Genomic DNA, 20,730 nt, shown 5'->3' with positions numbered 1-20,730 from the left:
ATTATTACAACAGTATCAAGATATTTGTTATTACAACAGTATCAAGATATTCATTATTACAACACTATCAATATATACATGTACATTATCTATTATTATATGAGTTTATTCCAAAATATGATAAATGCAATTCAAACCTTCCTTCTTTTTTTTAAAAAAAAATTATATTTTCATCATATTCTGTACATCAACTTCACACAAGTAATATATTTATTGGTGAAATAATCATTAATACTGTTTAAACATATATTATGTAAGAGCTAAATCTGCCAATTGTAGGCCTTTCTTTAGGCCTGAAATTTTATCTAAATTATTAATTAGGCATTACTAATTAACTAATCCAGACCATAACCAACTATTTATTGGATTGGAATCCGATTTGCTGCTCAACGCTAATCGATGATTAAATAATAAAAACGGATAATCGAGAATATGTTTTTCAAATTTCATCTTTCCGACTTTAGTAATGATGATCGAGACTAGGCAAAATTCAATCGCTAAATTCTTGGTTCAGAGTGGATCAATTTCACTGAAATTTTCAACAAATTCCCTTTACATTATCTTGTTTTTAACTATTATTATAGTGAGAACTGCCAGCTCTTTATCTAATCTCTCATAATGTATCTTTAAGCTTAGTCACAGTTAGTGTTTCAATATCAATCATTTTGTCTTGGGTATTCCCCAATATCTGGCATAGCTCTTGTCTATTACTTTAACTCCTGATAAATTTCATCAGTACAACTTACAAATCAATATATATTTATTGTAACAACTCAAGATTTTATTGTAATAACTATGTAATTCTTATTACAACTCTATATGTATCCATTGTTACAACTCCAGATATTATTGATAGTTATATCTCTAGCTAAGATATATTATATTTCTGTAGGTCACATTGACAGTATACATCAACTTGACTTACTTCCATAGTTACATAAACATTTGACACAAATCACAATCAAATACATCAAGTACATTATGTGGTCAATATTTGATACTATATAATATGTAATTGTACATTGGTTGTACAAATATCTACACTACTGAATACATGTATAAAAGTGGCTACCGCAAAAATATACTGGTTTCGACTTAAAGTCATGATCAATGCATGATTTACATTGTTCAGAAAATATCAAACTTCTAACAGCTTAATCCATGTTAACGATTATTTAACATTTAATTAAGAAAAAAAATAAAACAAAAATACCAACACTTGATAATCTCCTGGCTTGGATTCAATCTGATTTAAAACAAGCCTATCAATTTGGGTCACGGCAAATAAAGATGGCAGTCATTTGTTACATACTCTGCTGTATAGATCTACATGTATGGAATGTTCAATTCGTTAGACTGATATTCCCATTAGTACTATTAAAGATTCAACTTCAGACAAGATTGTAGTTTGCAAGGGATTCCATAGTGCTAAAATCATGCACAAAATCTTTAAACAACTCAAAACTGGATTAATTTAGAAGATTAAAAGAAACTTGGTGTTTAGGCTTGGTTAAAAAAAAATAAAGTTTGATTTTCAGATCAGTACTGTAAGTATGCAAAATTTTCAAGAGGTTGGGGAAATGGCCAAATGTAGTTCCCTTTCAATCAATATGCGATTGGTTTAGATCTACATGTAGTTTATCGGAAATAAATTCCTAGTAGTACTAGATCTCGTTTAACACATTATCTTTTACAACTACAGATGTATGTTAATAAAAGTTAATGTTTATGCACGGTGTCCGGTTGATAACAGGCCTGTGGTTGCTTTATATCATTACTTTCTTCCTGGTTACTATTTGAAATAATTCCTTCATTAAAACCAGTCACAGCTGTATAATATTATTACTCTAGTACTACTCTGATAACAAATAGTTAAAACAATTTATGGAAGGTGATAACTATTTGTTAGTCTGTTAGAACTAAAATTGTGACCTGAATATTATATTTAATGGGCATAAATCATAGTACTTTTCCTTAGTCGAAACATTATCCTTATATAATGATTATTAATCAACTTAGGCCTACAATAATCAGGTCTTGGTTGAAGTTTAAATGCATTAATGAATCACTGGCTGATTTCGATTTAGCAGACAGGCCCAACCACTGTCAAAATCAAACTAATGTTGTTTTGTGGGGAATTTAACAATCTGTTTCACTATACTGGTACTCATTTTTTAAAGTTCATGTAATTTTCAATTTTTGTGAATCTGCCTTTTCGAAAACCTGCATATAATGCTATTTTACAGTAGCGAATTATAAAAGAGGCACCAGAGACGCCAGCCTCCGACGTGGAAAAAAATTGAAAATCTCAATAACGAAAACTGAAAAAACCCCACTGAATCCGGGGAGAAAATGAAATGAACTACCTGGGGTAGGGCCCATCAGTCCAGTGGAAGGACCCACCAGTCCAGTAGGACGTTAAACCCAATTTCATTTCTTTTCAATGCATTCTACTATCAGATCCAGATTAAGATTTGGTTGGCCTCTGGGCTACAGGTAATATTTTCATAACTTTTTATTTTTACAACAACTAAAATTTGCTTTCAGTAATTTCTTTCAAACAAATTTCCCCAAATACTTTAATTTAGCATTTACAATTGAAATAACTTTTCACTTGTCAATTTTGTTTTCGTGGAGTGTTTGATTAACCATTGCAGAACCACTGTCCAAGTAGAATCCACCATTGTTATTGAAACCACTTTTTTTAGTGCAAAAAATGCTTAAAAATTTCTATCAGTAATGAGTTCAGGAAAGCTGTGACAAATAAATGTATGGTTTGAATAAGCTTTCTAAAATTTGAGTTTCATCTCTGCTGTTTACTTTCGATCATTTTGAGCATGTTTTCATGATACAAGAATGGCTGGACATTCACTTTCAGTGCAAATGAACTCATTTGACCTTTGACCCCAAATATCTAGAAAACTGCCCAACGGTATACTGATTACCACTCAGCATCATATTCTACGCAAAATTTAGTCTAGAAAAGTTGGGTCTGGTTTTGTGCCCTGGCGACAAATCCTTTAGTCTGCCCCTGTTCTGTTATCAAATAAAGCATGGTATAAACTAACATTTTAACAATTTGTGAACCATAAAACAACATAATAATTAAGTTGGTAGGCTGCATCATTGCAAATTAGAGTCCAACACGTTATTTTGGCTTCAAATGTTCTTTAAATTATCAATTAGACATATATTCACATGTCAAGTCCATAATCAACTCTCTAGATCATTGAATGGCTGTGATTTTTAATGGATTAAAGCCTAATCTCCACTTAATAATTTAATTTAAAGTCAGGTTTCCAGGCAACGAAACATACACCCACAGCAGCTTAGTCATCCGGGCAGTCAACAAGGGTTGTCGCACATTTTTTCTTTTGCCAGTAATGAAAACCTTTACAAAACACTAAAATCCATGAACAACCCATTAAGTAATATTCTGAAATCATTAGAATTTGTTTCGATTGTTTGTCTCATGACCTTAACTCTCACTCTGTGTATAAATTTATATTAACTTTAGCATCTAGAGCGTCTACAAGATTTCTCAAGTCATCAAGGCCAATAACTCTGGCATTAATTATCGGAAATCGTTGAAGAGCAATAGGCTTCTCCGTCTCATGACCTTAAACACTGTATAAATTTATAGTCGATCGGATATTACCTTTTCTAGAGTTTCCACAAGATTTTTCAAAGTGATCACGGGCCATAACCCTGGCAGTAATTATCGGAAATTGTTGTAAATCAATATGATTCTTTATTTCATGACCATAAACACTATATAAATTTATTGATAGAATGTTAACTTTAGCCTTTAGAACATCCACAAGATTTTTAAAAGTGATCAAGGAGCCTAACTCTTGTAGTAATTATCAGAAATTGTTGAAAATCAAAAGGATTCTTTGTCTTATGAATGTAAACATTGTGTATCATCAATCAGATATTAACTTTAGCCACTAGAGCGTCCACAAACAATTGTGGATGCCGGACCGATGGAGTCTACGGCAATGTACCACTATTTTTATTATCATAGCAATGGTACTTGACAATCAAGGCTATATCGCCAACCCTTCAAAGACTTGTTACTTCGCTCAGAAGAAAGTAATTTGAAATGTTTAATATACTCATTTTTCATTATGATCAGCTCTTAGTCTTACATAAATCTTACATAATGCATCTTTAATATCAGGATCATATACTACTATAAGTTTAAATGCACATGTCTATTTAAATTTACTCCCTCCTTGAAACAATCGATGCCACATGTTAACTAAAAGTTCTTAATGGCATTGTGTCAAAAATAGATTAGTGCTGAATGCTTTGTATAGTAGGCATTATCTGCATAGTTTAATATGATTTACTTCGAAATCTGGCATCCATAACAGGAACCATGCAAGAAATCACATTGTTTGGATCATTCAGAATGTATTTATTGTTTATCAATTGAATTACAGGCAAGTGTAAATGTAATATTGAATAGCTAATTCAATGTACAAATTGCAGTACGGCTGGTAATAGTCATGCTATCTTTTATCAAAACAATTCATTTCAAATAAAGAGGCAATCAGGAACATAAATCTTGGAAGTTATGTTGATTTTATAAAACCTAATTTAAAATAAAATCATCCAAGGTGGTTCAACACAATTGAAACAATGAGCTTGTACTAACATTCTTCCCACATGTTCAATGAAATCGTCATTATTCTAACATTTTTAGTTGAGTGCATAATTGGTCAAAATTATTTGTTGTATTTTTCAAAAGGACCCAACAGCATCAATCTCTTTTTGTATTTCATAGAATCACTAAATTGCTAAAGAATCTAAAAAAAACAAGTGAAGTAAAATGATTTAGTGTTTGCCACTGTTTGCTGAGAAAATGCATTTTTTACTGTTGTGATCATTATCACTACATGTAGATTAATAAAGAGCAAAAGGCATGTCGTGGGTCTCCCGCTGGAAACCTTGTATAACCGATTTTTGACCAAAAACACTTTTTGATACCATTGTAAAGCTCGTAAAAGCGCGCTTCTGAATATTAAAACCTCGTTTAGCTACGACAGTTTTAAATGTCTGAAAATGTCTAAATAAATATCACGTATAAAATGGCATACCATCAAAACCCCGTATGATACTATACGTGGTTTTGAATTGCAAATATTATCAACTGTAATATATAAACCTCGTATAAACCGATATACGAGGTTTTCATACAACAGAATTCTGTCACGTTGCATCTATTTACTATAATACGAGGTCATTTTAGCCAAGTAAGACATCGACGTATCAAGATAAAACGTAAGTTTCGTTTAAACTTTACTAGAATTATGAAAGTTTCGTTGTTTTTGTGCCATTCAGTATCACACTGTTTAATTCTGGCAAAGCAAAATAAGTAAATTTAGTGTGTAATGTTCGTGTTTTACTGAATGTGTCACTATGACGAAATGTCACATGGTCTAGATTTTACATGTGGTCCAGATTTTACATTAGACAAAGCCTTTAAGCCTACAAACACGAACAATAACTACGCTGTTTACTTACGCCGTACCAAAAGATGTCATAATAATAGAAAAATAGCCCAATTAAACGCCTTTGTTCTTGCTTTTACGGAGAGAATTGCCATGAACATCCTTGGACCTTTGCCGCTCCCCAATATAGGTAATCGATATATAATAGTAATCAGCGACTGCTTTACCAAATGGACAGAAGCTTCGGCTCTACCCATCCCTAAAAGCCCAGCTTAGGCATGGGCCTTAGGGGCCCAGGCCGCTGTTCATGGCAAAAAGAGAAAAAATTCAAATTTCACGGTAATCGATCTAGCGGCGCGAGGGCGGAGACTGAGCTATCCCTCAACTTTCTCTGTGAAGTTCCACTCGGTGATAGGTCTAGGCTTCCCCGACGTTATATGCCATTTCTGCGCATATATGCCATTCGGAACTGAAATGATTTCTTATGTGATCAGCTATTATGTAATTATTCTTCTATTACAGACCGTTTAATCGTGTGTTGCGCATGTGTGCCATTCAAAACCATATGAAATAATCTTTTAGTCGCGTTAGGGGCCCTGCGATTCTTGTCAGGCCCGGGGCTTAGCCATCCCTGAAGCCAAGACTGTAGCTATGACATTAAAGTGCCGACCAGGGAACAAACTAGCAAAGTCTGTTCTCTAAAAGACATACATTATACTAGAACGACTAGTTTCCGACCCCAATCAAATGGAAGTGTAGAAAGATTCAACCGGACTTTGATCACTATGTATTGTGAAAAAGACCAGAAATTGTAGGATGAATATTTACCACAAGTCATGATTGCCTATCGATCATCTGTTCATTCAAGTACAGGCAAAACACCGAATATGATGGGTTTTTTGGCAGAGAGATAACTTTACCAATGCAGGCAATGATTGGGCAACCAGCAAAGGAAGTAACTGAACAAGATGTAGACAACTATTTGTCATGTCTTCAACACAAAAACAAACAATGTCACGAGATCAGTCGGAAGTTCCTTGCTACAGGAAGAAGTACTATGACTTAAAGGCCAAGAAGAGGAACTGAAAGAACGACAGGCAGTATCGTTACACTATCCTGTGAGAAAAGTCGATGTGCAGCAAGTTCACTTCTTTATGGAAAGGGCCATATCTTGTTAGGAAAATCTATGATGTAACGTACCAAATAAAACAGTCCATGAAGAAAGCACAACGCGTTTTTCACTTAGATAGGCTTCTACAATACAAAGGAAGAAACCTTCCCACCTGGATGGGAAAACTTAAGGATTCCAACGTCAATTTTTTGTAGATTGCGTCGATGTCCTATTGTCTGTATATATGTTGTTGTTAGTCGTTAGAGATTCATTATTTCTTAAATGTTAGAAGTTAAACAGATGGTAAACGAATAAAGTAATCCGGTCATCTTATGCTATGTAGTTGTCCATGTTAGAAGTTTTTAAGTGAGAGAAATGGTATTGCTGTTAGTCAGCATCCTTGAAAAAGGTAAAAAGAAGTCTAAAGTTTGAGATGCAGTGATTCCGTTACGGAAATTGATATTGGATAATTAAAGACTGACAGTGTGGATAGGAAGTATACCCATTGAAGTAATTTGTCAGTAGAGATTTGGCCTGATCAACCAGAAACCTACTGACACAGGATCTTTCCAAATGAATTCGGGGCTGCATTGAAAGTACCGAACTCAAAGGAAGAATTAATGGATGTTGGGAGCAATAGCCTATTATAGAGCAACTGTAAGGACACGGTATACGTGGATGATGGCTGTTTGATTATAATATGACCTATGCCCGAAAATAGTTACGTTCTTAGATACACATGATGGTATTATTGATAACGTTTTATAGTCCGCAAAACTTAAGGTTTTCACATTATTATACATTTTAGGCTTTCTAAGATGTCTAAATAGAATTGCGGGATTGGGTCTTGCCTTGAGTCGTTGCAACGAAGAAACAACTAAAGAACCACTTGGCTGCTGCTCCCCATAAACGAATGAAGTTTGTGTGCTTATTCTGTCGAGACTTACGATCCTTCAGTCGTATAACGCCATCACCCCCAAGTCTACAAACGAGTTGCCACGGTACCAAAGTAAGCTTGACCACTATCCCAGCTTACAAGACAGATGATGCTGGACTGGACCCGTAAGTTTTCAGATCCTTTCGAGTCAGAAGAAGAATGGACAGGAGAATGGAGAACCCTCAAAGGTGACCGCGAGAGTGTCAGTGATGTGTTGCCTATCTGTGCCGAAGGGGAGATAACGCTAACACCAATTCCTTCACTGGAGAAGTATTATCCTCATCAACCATCGTTCAACCTTGCCGATCTGGTTACTCTTACAGACCTCACTATTAGAAGGATTGCAGAGTTGCGCTGTTCGCGACTGATGAAAATAAGGTGTGGTACAGGGTCACCCCAAAGAAAACCGCCGTACAAGCCCCTCGGACCTTGGGTTCTTTAACCCGAAAGTTAACTCTTCTACCAAACTCCAACAACATGACACCACCTGGTGTTGACATAACCCTTAAAGGATTCCATTTGGAAACGAGGAAGTTGACCTTGGCCGAATTTCTTGGAGTATATTCTGACTCGCTAGATAGGAGAATGGTATGGAACAAACCTTTTGTCTGCACCCGTAAGCTGAAGACCACAGTATCTCTTCAAGATGTCTCAACGGTTACCGTAGAGATGGAAGCCGCCAGACAACCTGTATTGCTAGATACTCCACCAAGTTCTCCCCTAAATAATCCGATCAAGAGAAGCCTCAATCCGGCACCACTTCCTGCTCAGAAGCGACCATGTCCAGATAGAACACCAGCACAGAAAGCAGCAGACCTTCCCAGTCGTGGACGCATGCCACTGTTGCCACCAGCCAGACGCGATTGGGAAGACAGTCAGGTTCCATTCGCAATTAGACAAAAGACTGTGGTGTGGCCCCACATAGACTTGCAGAAGATGGAGCTGGAATATGCGGCCATGACTTTGGAAGAAGGATTTCAGTCTAGGACACCAGTAATATCCCGCCACTACGTCCTAGACAACATGCTGACACTACTGGGTACCCCTTTACCACCTCCAGGAAAGGGCGTCCAGCACAATGCCTGTAAGTCATGAGTATGAGTACCCGAGTCTTGGACACGGATGCGACTCGAAGCTCCTGAGGTATATAATGGTAAATAGCAGCATGGGTAGTATGGTATTGGTATGGTTTGGTATCTCTATAGCATGAATCTGGTTGGTATTGGTGTGGCGATGAAAGAATTGGTATCTCTATAGTATGTATCCGATTGGTATGATGATGGGAAGACTGGTCCTGCCCTGCCACAGTATGATGATGGGAAGAATGGTCCTGCCCTACCACAGTTGACGTTACAGATCCCGGGTATCTGATGTTTTACTTTTAGGTGGGGGTGGGGGTCCCATACGAACGACTAGACGCCGTTCCTTGCCAGACCCTCTCCGACCTGCACAACTGACAGCTGGAAAATCCCGAGGAACTGTCTAGGTCAACACCGGGAACGAATCCGGGACGCCGTAGTTTGCGAACCAGTGCCTTACTCACTGAGCCACAGCGGATCCCGGTGTCCTACTCATATTAGCCCTTTGGCATTGTATCGGGAACTGTACTTTTCAGTTTTCCAAAATCACGACCCATCTGAAAATTCTCGTTATTACAAAATTAAATAATTGTCATATGAAATATATCAGACACGTGAAATTATTATATTATTCCATTTTTATAAAATTTCAAAAGCTCCAAACTAATTATTTTTGTTAAACTTGTATTTAAATTTTCGTTGATCAAAAAACACGTACCCGAAGAATTGGTCATCTTTCTAGAATCAAAAACACGTATATAACATTTTTCGATTATATTTTAGAATAAATAAATATTTTCACTTGAAAATGTTCATGAATCAAAACGTACACATATTTTCACCAAATTGATACCCGATGTTATTAAGAAAAATGCGGCAGTATTATGTAAAACAAATTTTATCGGTTAACTCCTTTACTAATTTTCCGCATTTTGTTCGTTATACGAGGTTTCAAGCGGAGACCCACGATATATAGTTGCCGGTTAGGGAAACCCTTATATTTTTGCCCTATATGCACTCAATGGGTGTTTTTCATGGAATCCAGTATTTTTCTAGTAAGATTGGATGTTTCTACTTTCCAAATATACCAAAATTGCCATACTTTTATTGGGAATAAACACCTGATAAATACTTTTCTGGGAAAGTTTCTTTAAAGGTCTCCCTTTCTTTTTTTGTAAAAATCTCTGATGTATTTCACTATTTGTCATTTTCTAAAAAAAACTGGTCTGTAATAGAGCTGATAGAGCTGATGCTAGCACATTTTAATATGATAAAATGCTTTATTACATTTCATTTCATTTCTATTTAATATTACACTAATCTGATAAAAAAAAAAACAATAAATAACTACTTTCAATGAACTCAACTGTATGTACATGTAGCTTTTTTTTTGTTGGAGGTCATTGAAAATATAGTTAATGTCTTGATTCAAATAGAATTATTTCTTATGACATGTCAAAAAAAAAAAATAATGATAATGGGGTAAATTGTTTTTGAGAAAAATGATCTAAGCCATGGTCACATTCTGAGTGGATTCCCCTATCTATGAAGCTGGTATTAAACATACTCCAAAATATAGCAATATAGTTGGAAGAAATCTCAATAAGTATCACTATCAGCCAGGTGTCATAATTCACTTGGATGAATTCTCAGGGTAATATGTGGTCTAGTACATGTACACATACTTCTCTTGGGGTACACTCATAACAAAGAACTTAAAATAGTTTCAACCATTTGCAAATTTTAACCAATTAACACACCAAAACTGTGACATCATGAGGTGAGCTGTAAGTCATCATAAAAAAAAAACCCAGCAGCACATGCAAAATTTCTTTTTAAGCTGTCAAAATACAAGTAAATATGTGCTGTAGATGAATACAGAATAAGAAAGTAGTTAGGCTAAAGACTCTAAATTACAGTTTGTTTATTTGTAGTGACTAACAGTTCTTGTCAGTTAATTTGTTGAAATTAATCGTGAAATGAGTAAAGCATTTGGAAATAACCAAGTATCCTATGAATAACCAAGTCACATGCATCATTTAGGCCTATGCCCTTAATATGGTGGTCCTTTTTTTTAATAAAAATTTATGTTGGAATTGTTTAGCTACATACACTTCATGTAAACCACTTGATCTCATAGTAAGACATCATTCATTATTATTTCATCTATATGCAGATGACACACAGTTGTTCATTTCTTTCAAACCCAATAAAAGTGACTTTCAATTTAAAGCTGAATATTGAAACTTGTATTGCAGTGATAAAAATCTGGATGAACAACAATTTTTTTAAACTTAATGCAAGAATATTTGGTTATTGGGTCTTCTTTAAACAGGAAAAAGTTAAACTTTGATATATCAATATGAAAGTTAAACTTTGATATATCGATACAAAACTTTGATCAAACGATAAAAGCAGAAAATGGTCGCATTGTCACTTCTCAGTCAGCCAAAAATAATGGTGTAATTTTTAATTCAAATTTATCCTTGGAAAATCACATATAAACAATATCTGTAAAATAAGTTATCTTAATCCGCGAGAAGAATTTTGAGGCTGGTGTCCCAAAACTGTGGAAAAGATTTCCTTATAGTATATTAACTTTAGCCTAAGAGCCATAACTCTGGTAGTAATTATCCACATCATTGAAAATCACTGGGCTTCTTCGTCTCATGGCCGTAAACAGTGTATAAATTTAAAGTCAATCGGATATTAACTTTAGCCTCTAGAGCGTCCACAAGATATTTCAAAGAGATCAAGAGTCATAACTCAGAAATCACTGAAAACCAATAGGCTTCTTCGTCTCATGACCTTAAACACTGTGTATAAATTTAAAGTTAATCAGATTTTATCTTTAGGCTCAAGAGCATCAACAAGATATTTCAAAGATATCAAGGGCCATAACTCTGGCAGTAACTACTGGAAATCACTGAAAATCAATAGACTTCTTTGTCTCATGACCTTATACACTGTGTATAAATCTAAAGTCAAACGGATATGAACTTTAGCCTCTAGAGAATCCACAATTAATTGCGGAGGGACAGGGGTATAAAAACTAAAACTAAAATGTTATATTCAATTCTAAAAATTACAGGAAACCAGTGTAGTTGATATGGAATAGGTGTAATATGATCCCTATATAATGTTCTAGAAATAAGGTGAGCAACTGAGTTTTGTACCTTTTTCAGTTTTTCAAGTTGTTTGAGGGGTACCCCATACAGGACAGAATTAAAAGAATCTATGTGAGAAATAACTAATGAATTTATCAGTGTATTAATATTGATATATTTCACCTATGTTTCTTAAATTAAAATAACTTTTTCGAACATAATCCATGAAGTTATGGTCAGATACATGACAATATCGAAAAGAACCGACATCTTTGGGAAAAATACTTAAATTTCAAGTTTCATCAAAATCGTATCAAAATTGTGGCCTGTAGTGTGTCCACAAACAAATTGTGGACAGATGTCCGGACGGACAGACAGGAGCAGCGCCATAATACGTCCACATGAAAATGTGGGCGTATAAAAATTGCAACACCTAAACGATTCTGCAAAAAGGCTCAAACACTTTACAGTAACAACCCATTAACTGGTGATTAGCCAAAGAATCTGAATTAATTTCCAATAAATCAATTTGTTGAATACTAAAACATGAAGGGAACCAAAGAAACCGGGATTCCAATATTGCTCAGAAAGTCTCCCAAGGGCTGTAAATTTTACATAAACTGGGTATCTACAAATCTATACTAATATTTGTGACTGTCGTTTGTCTGTCTGTCTGTTCGGGGTTGGCAGCTACACTAGGTCTGCCCCGAGTCTGAAATTTGGGGCATAGGGGTAGCTCGGACCGGGGAGTAACATAGGCCAGGTGGCGTTAGTCTACCACTTCTGGTTTCGGAGTTATGACCCCCGAGCGAAGCCGGGTATCCTGCTAGTACAATATAAATTTGGCAAACTAATGTTAAACTAGAACTGCCGTGCAGTAATGACAGGTTTCACTGGTGCCACGTCACCCTTGAACTTATAGTCATTTCCGGTGCCACGGTTCCCTCCCTTGAACATAAATCACTTCCGGAAACAACGAAACCGTTTAACAGATTTCCACATAAGCATTGCACATGTGTTATAAAATGGACACAGAATCAACTAAATCCAGCGATATCAATTCCATTTACACAGTTGTAACCATGTGTTACATGTCAAAAAAGTGATCCTGACAAAATTTGTTACTAACTTACCACTAAGTTAGTTGACTTTTTAATGGGAAATTAAATGCAAAAAAAATCTTACAAAGTGTTTCTGACAAAATGGGCTATTTCTCGACAAGGGAAGATGCCAGAAGCAATTTTTGGACATCTGTATGATCGTATTGATCCAATCTATATGTCCATTGGATTCAAATATCATAATTTTAAACGAATAATTAATATAACTCACTTAAAAAAAAATATTTTGCCAAATGACATTATTATTTCAGGTGATAATGAAAATACTAAATTAGTTCTATGAAATCATAAATGGCATAAGACATCACATGGTGAAAAGTTTATGAAAATCGAATAATAATTGACACTTTTATAGACCAAAAATCCTTGAAAAGTGTTTTGTAGAAAATTATCTATATCCTAGCAACCGTACAAGATAGAAACCATTTTGTGGTATCTGTATGATTGTATGGGTTTATTCTATTTGTTGGATGGAATCAAATATCATAATTTTAAAAACATTACAAATGAGACTCATTTGAATAAAATATCTGTTTTGAAGGCTAAAAATACAGTTTTTGTCCAAATGACATCATTTCTGTTGACAGTGAAAATGTTAAATTGATCTGACCTGGTCAGAATTGGCATTAGACATAAAATTGTAAAATAAAAATGAAAATCGAATGATAAATGACTCTTTTACAGGCAAAAAAGCATGAAAAGTGACGCATGCAAAAATGCCTATTTCTCAGCAACTGCGCACATTACAAATTAAATTCCACATGCATTCTCTTCATATGGATTATTGCTACGAGTTTATGAAAGTTACGAAGAAATATTTTAAAATATGAAGACGCTGAATGGATTGTAAATAGCTTAATTTTACACCTTTGTTTACCTTTTAATCGAAATAGCCCGAAAACGAACTGACGTCACTTCCCTAACAATGAAAACGTTAAACAGATTTCCACATTTGCATTGTACAGGTGTTTTAAAATGAAATGGACGCAGAATAAGCCACTAAATCCAACAATATCAGTTCCATCTATACAACGAAGACTCGACACGATGACATCACTTCCATTTTTAACAAAATATTTAAATTGGATTACAGAAAAAACCACTCTGATTCTCCTTTGCATGACAGACAATTGATTAAAATTTGAACAGAATTAATCCTTTTTAACTGACAAAATTGGTTATTTCTTGGAGCGAGAATATGTAAGAATCACTTTTTTTGACTTGTATGATCTTATTTGTTCATGTTATTTGTCCATTGAAATCAAATATCATAATTTTATACGATTAATGAATATCACTTACTTGAAACAAATATTTGTTTTGAGGCTAAAAATACAGTTTTTGCCAAAAAGACATTACTTCCGGTGATAATGAAAATGTTATATCAGTTTTAGGAAATCGTAAATGGCATTAGGCATCACATGCTGAAAAATTTATTAATAATTGACACTTTTATTGACCAAAAACCTTGAAAATTGACTTGTAGAAAATCGTTTATTTCTCCACAACTGAAGAAGTTAGAAACCATTTTTTGATATCTATATCATCGCATGGGTTCAATCTATTTGTTGATTGGAAGCACATAACTTAATTATAAAAAAATTACAAATACGACAAATGAAATGAAATGGGGTTTAACGTCCTACTGTTCTGCTCCTATACCGGGCTAATGAAGACGGGCATACGCCATACAGTGTGCCATGAGGGAAATTTTGCAAGGGCAGCGGCATTATCGCCTACTCTTATATCGAATTCCAACTGCCAAGGGATCTTACGTGCATTCTAATGTATACACGGGCCCTCCATTATGCACCACTGACAAGGGGAAACCACGTCGGAAAATCCAGATGAACTTTCTCGGCCAATGCAGGGATCGAACACCCGACCTCCAGGCTAGCGAGCCAGCGTCTTAACCACCTAGCCACCGTCTCTCCTACAAATACGACGCAGTTAAATAAAATATTTGTTTTGAAGGCTAAAAATACAGTTTTTGCCCATTTGACGCCATTTCCGGTGACAGTGAAAATGTAAAATTGGATCCGCCCAGTCAAAAATAGTATTTTGCATCACATGGTGAAAAAAAAAATAGAAAATCAGATAATAATTAACTCGTTTACAGGCAAAATAACGTGAAAAGTAACTCATGTAAAACTGCCTATTTCTCGGCAACAGCCAATATTACAAACTAATTTTGACATAAGTTGTCATCGTATGGATTAATGCTACAGGTTCATGAAAGTTGTCAAGAAATACATCAAAATATGAAAAGCCTGAATTAATGGTAAATACCTCATTTGTACAGCCCTTTTCACCCTTAAAGGACAATATTGGTGTCAGTCATTATCACATATGTGATAGAACTAATTAAATACGTTCCAAATATAATTTTATCACAGAGATCATTGCTGCGATAGCTGAGTAATACAGGTTTCCTGAATCGGAAGTGAAGAACGCCAAAGGAAAACACGAGCCATCCCCCTATTTAACTGACTGAAGTGACGAGTGATAACAGATACATGAGCAATTTCTGCTCACTAATAATTCCTTCCAAGACCAAAAGTTGTTGTGTTTTTGGTAAAATTGCGTCATTTCCGGTGCCGATAGTAAACTTTACCGGTAATAAACAAATCGAGAATTTGCACAGTGGAGCATATGAACTTTGTTTTATAACAATCGGGCAATAAATAATTAACCTTGAGCCGATAAACTGAAATAGCCAATAGAGGCCATGAAAAATTATAAAGACAAAAAATAAAATGCCATAAAATGCCATAAAAAAATATTCATTAATAAAAAAGTTTTTTGTCAAAATTTCAAATTTTAGCGCCTAATATCTCCAAAGATTCGTTGAAAATCAAAAATATAAAGAACCGTAGCTATCTGCCTTATCTATGGCTATGTCAAAATGTTAAAATCAAACGATTATTGTTAATATTACAGCAATATTTCAAAAGATAGGTTGCCAGGCAACGAAACATACGCCCACAGCAGCTATATCGTCCGGGCAGTCAACAAGAGTTGTCGCATGTTTTTACTTTTTTCGGTAATGAAACATTTATAATACATTAAAATCTGATTAAGAGTAACAACTCATTGAGTAATTATCAGAAAACCATTAGAATTTGTTCGTTTTTTATAAAGTTCTGCGCCATGCTAACGTTTAGCATATGAAACTTTTAACATCATGGATTTAGCTGTTCAAGTCATAAAGATTCATTGAAAATTAATATACTTGTTCGTCTCAAGACCTTAAACACTGTGTATAAATTTAAAGTCAATCGGATATTAACTTTAGCCTCTAGAGCTTCCACAAGATTTTTCAAAGTGATCAAGGGCCATAACTCTGGCAAAAATTATCGGAAATCGCTGAAAATTGAAAATCAATAGGATTCTTCGTCTCATGACCTTAAACACTGTGTATAAATTTAAAGTCAATCGGATATTAACTTTAGCCTCTAGAGCGTCCACAAGATTTTTCAAAGTGATCAAGGGCTATAACTCTAACTGTAATTATCAGAAATTGCTGAAAATCAATAGGCTTCTTCGTCTCATGACCTTAAACACTGTGTATAAATCTAAAGTCAATCGGATATTAACTTTGACCTCTAGAGTTTCCACAAGATTTTTCAAAGTGATCAAGGGCCATAACTCTGGCAGTAATTATCAAAAATTGTTGAAAATCAATAGGCTTCTTCGTCTCATGACCTTAAACACTGTGTATAAATTTAAAGTCGATCGGATATTAACTTTGACCTTTAAAGCGTCCACAAGATTTTTCAAAGTAATCAAGAGCCATAACTCTGGAAGTAATTATCGAAAATCGCTGAAAATGATTAGACTTCTTCGTCTCATGACCTTAAACACTGTGTATAAATTTAAAGTCAATCGGATATTAACTTTACCCTCTAGAGCGTCCACAAGATTTTTTGAAGTGATCAAGGGCCATTACTCTGGCAATAATTATCGGAAATCGCTGAAAATCAATAGGCTTCTTCATCTCATGACCTTAAACACTGTGTATAAATTTAAAGTCAATCGGATATTAACTTTAGCCTCTAGCGTGTCCACAAGATTTTTTGAAGTGATCAAGGGCCATAACTCTGGCAGTTATTATCGGAAATCGCTGAAAATCAATAGGCTTCTTCGCCTCATGACATTAAACACTGTGTATAAATTTAAAGTCAACCGGATATTAACTTTAGCCTCTAGAGCGTCCACAAGATTTTTTGAAGTGATCAAGGGCCATTACTCTGGCAGTAATTATCGGAAATCGCTGAAAATCAATACGCTTCTTCGTCTCATGGCCTTAAACACTGTATATAAATTTAAAGTCAATCGGATATTAACTTTAGCCTCTAGGAAAACCGAAGACATCGAATTGATCTGACAATTAGTTTCTGAGATATGCTCAAGTGGAAAAAAAAAAAATAATAATAACAACAACAATCCGAACAAAAAAAATAGTGTGAAACTCTAATAAGCGCAAGCTTATTATCTTTAATATGGAAAAACTAACTGACAATTGATAAAAGAATAAACGTTGAACAGATTAAACTGTACTAAAGAAGTTGGGTCAAAGGTGTGGCTGTTGTTAAGTTGAGTCATTAATCTTAGATACATGTACATAGATGTATGGGATTAATACAACCCAACAAATACAATGTTTATGTTCAGGTAAAACATGTCTGTTGTGTTAATGGATTCTAGGACACAATTTATGATGGGAATATACAGTAACAACACTCTACAGTCCATGTTGAAATTGAAAACTGATCTAAATCATTATTTAGGAAACATAATGTACTAATTATGTAATAAATCCATGCAATAAATCCTAACATCAATGAATATGACCATTTATAACTTCTGAAATAGTTACAGGTGAAGTTTTCAATCGCTATATAAGTATATAATTATCCGAAATTGTTGAAAATCAATAGGAATCTTCATCTCATGACCTTAAACACTGTGTATAAATTTAAAGTCAATTATATACATTAACTTTAGCCTCTAGAACAGACAGACGGGAGTGACAGCAATATACAACCACATTTCAATGGCGGCATAAAAAATAAAATTATTTGCAATCTAATTCAGAATACCTATAATAATAGATGTTAATTAAAATGTCAAATTGTGCAAGAGGTCAACTCCCCGAAATTTTTAGAGAATAAAAATATTTAGCTTTTTTACATTACCGGTAATAAACTTATTTATGACACCTCTGTGCCCCCCCCCCCCCTTTAATGTGCATTTTTGTTTCAATATAGTTTAAAGGAGCTAAATCGCTAACATTTGGGACCTAGAAATTGACAAAAGTGGGTCGCAACGCATATAATACTGTAATATGAATGTATATAAACTGATTTACATTCAATGGTTTCCGTTTTTACTCCAATTTCAAATCAGTTATGTTCGGCGAAATAAGCCAGCAGACTCAAGCGAGTGCAAATTTCTAGCGTCTGGTTATTCCAGTCTACTATACGCCGTTTGATTTGGTGCAATGTGTCTAGCCTTGTCCCTCGAGTCTCTTGATACAACTGGGGCTGAAGCGCATTATGGTACACGATTCGTGTACCAATGGTAAAATGTTTATTTTGTCTTAAATATTGGATATCAAAAGCCCATCTTTTTCCGGTAAGATCACAACATCAATGTTGATTTAATTTGACAAATAAATCGTGTTTTCAATGTTGAAGATTTTGGATGATATTGAGTTAGAGACTTAGCTACTTTAAGTAATCATTAGACTTTGGAAGTTAATTGGATTATAAAACGGGGTGATATTATTGATGTTACGTATGTATTGATTATTTTTAATCAAATTTATTAGAGTAATACCTTTAGAATCATTTATTCCCAAAGAATTAGCTACAAGACATTTTTTATCTAATTTTTTTACAATTATTAAATAAACAGATCTAAGTATTAGTCTATTTTTAACCTAAATAAAGAGAGGAAATGAAACGTAAACCCCATACTTACCTCATGGTTAAATAATTTAATAGTCAACTTCACGCTCCAGTGAATCTAATGATGATAAAATGATGAGGTGTAGTAGTTTTGACACGGAGTAACAAATTAGCTGGAATAAAAAGAGTAAGGTTATTTTCGCCCTCAACCAACTAGCCGCACAAAAATGTCAAATTATTATTCGCTTGAAAACACATCAAATCAAATCTATCTCAAAGTATAAATAAGAAATAAATCAAGGCATTGCATTATAGTTTGATTTTACATTGACTTTGTCATTAAATAAGAGTTATTACCAGACCGATGATTAATTTCGATTATCAAACACCACCCGTAACGAGATATAAAATTATAATTTGGCTATCAAAAACGGAAGGTTGGAACTGTCGCTTGTTGTGAATGAATGTAGATAAAGTCCTCTTACATAAATTTCTGAATTAGATGAACATTCGATTTAGCGAAAATATGTTTGCATGTGTGCAAAACTACTAAAAATTAACAGTCTGTAATTCATTGGTAAATAGTATTTCCATAGATCGACTGTAAAATTATCATCTTCCCTGTCGCCATTTTGGTTTAGGCTATCGTCCTAATTTTGACACGATTAACCAGAGCATATTGGAAGACGTTTCGCAGCACAACATTCAAATAAAGAGTAGTTTCGCACACAATTTGTGCTAGCGCGGTTTCTAAAACGAGAGAGAGAGAAAAATGGGGTTTAACGTCCACTCGACACAAACTAGGTCGTTTCGGGACTAACATATATGGTTAAATTTTATTTCACCAATTCGCTTGCGCGTATGGGATTTTAGCAGTGGGAGGAAACTGGAGTATCCAGAGAAAACACACGAGGTTGGACAGGCCCTTCTCCTTGTCACGTACAAATGGGGAATCAGAACCACGCCAGTTGACTTAATGACAGTCCGTATGATACTGCGCGCACGTGCTAACCATTCGGCCACCCAACCTCCCGATATGCGCGAATGTAAAGAAATCAAAATCTCTGGGATATAAACATAATCATTATCATATATTTTAAGTTTCATACATACTTATACACTATTTGCGTACAAGGAGCGGCTATTTTGTCAGTCAGTTTCGGTCTAGTTTTTACGAAATCCGAACTCAACCGTCATTATAGGTTGTAACACTGATATATTTAAACGGTTTTTAACATCGGTTAAAAATTATGACCTCTAGAGGGCCCACGAGCTAAAAACTGGATTTTTTGAACAATCAGAGGTCATAATCCAGGAAGTTACGATCCGATATCAGGGCTCTCACAAGCCTATGTGGCGCCCCAGGGCAAAAGTTTCAATGACGCCCCCGCCCCTGCATACTGTAACTGCTTTGTCCAGTGCCTGCCCTCAGTTGACTTCTTATGATTAAAGAAAATTTAATATACTATTTTTTATACTTGTAATACTTTATCTAAATAACTATTTATTAAATCAATTTATCTGTAAACAGTTTATGTTTATTTCCCCTTTACCCCTCTATTTGATCGAAAAAAAAACTTATAATATATCTTGGAAAAATCACCCCTCTACCCTCTCTAGTTGCTGAATATATGAACTGGTTTACATAGGTTTAGAGGAAGCGAAGGCCAGTGATTTGCTATCTCACCCTCCATGATTCTAGTCCATAAATATTCAAAGGGGATTTCTGGTATGCACTTAGATAATTTGCCGTCCCCCCGCCCCCCCCCCCACACACACCTATGTGAAGGGGCCCTGTCCGCGTGAATATCGAAAGTCGAAAGTAACCAAGATCTTTGAGATATAACCATATTTTAAGTTTGATCTCGATCGGACAAAAATTGTGACCTCCAGCGGGTCCACAATCTTGGTATTACATACTTTAAAACTATTTGCGTTTAAGGAGCGGTCATTTTGACGGGCAGTGTCGGTCCGATTTTTTACGAAATTCGAAAAAATCATCAT

General features: G+C 34.8%; 1 protein-coding gene across 1 annotated transcript in view; it reads right to left on the bottom strand.

Annotated features, from left to right (window-relative positions):
• LOC126821803 (protein enabled homolog) overlaps positions 1–19,363 on the bottom strand; it is a 33,188-nt gene extending 13,825 nt beyond the window's left edge. The window contains exons 1-2 of the mRNA XM_050550301.2: positions 19,212–19,363; positions 18,800–18,899 (exon numbers count right to left, since the gene is read on the bottom strand). Coding sequence (XP_050406258.1) covers positions 18,800–18,804 — 5 coding nt within the window. The 5' untranslated portion in view covers positions 18,805–18,899; positions 19,212–19,363. The remainder of the gene's footprint in view (positions 1–18,799; positions 18,900–19,211) is intronic.
• Positions 19,364–20,730: the final 1,367 nt, after the last annotated feature.

The sequence above is a fragment of the Patella vulgata genome, chromosome 5 (assembly GCF_932274485.2).
Source record: "Patella vulgata chromosome 5, xgPatVulg1.2, whole genome shotgun sequence".
Lineage (NCBI taxonomy): Eukaryota > Metazoa > Mollusca > Gastropoda > Patellidae > Patella > Patella vulgata.
This window is presented reverse-complemented; position numbering and strand designations above follow the sequence as displayed.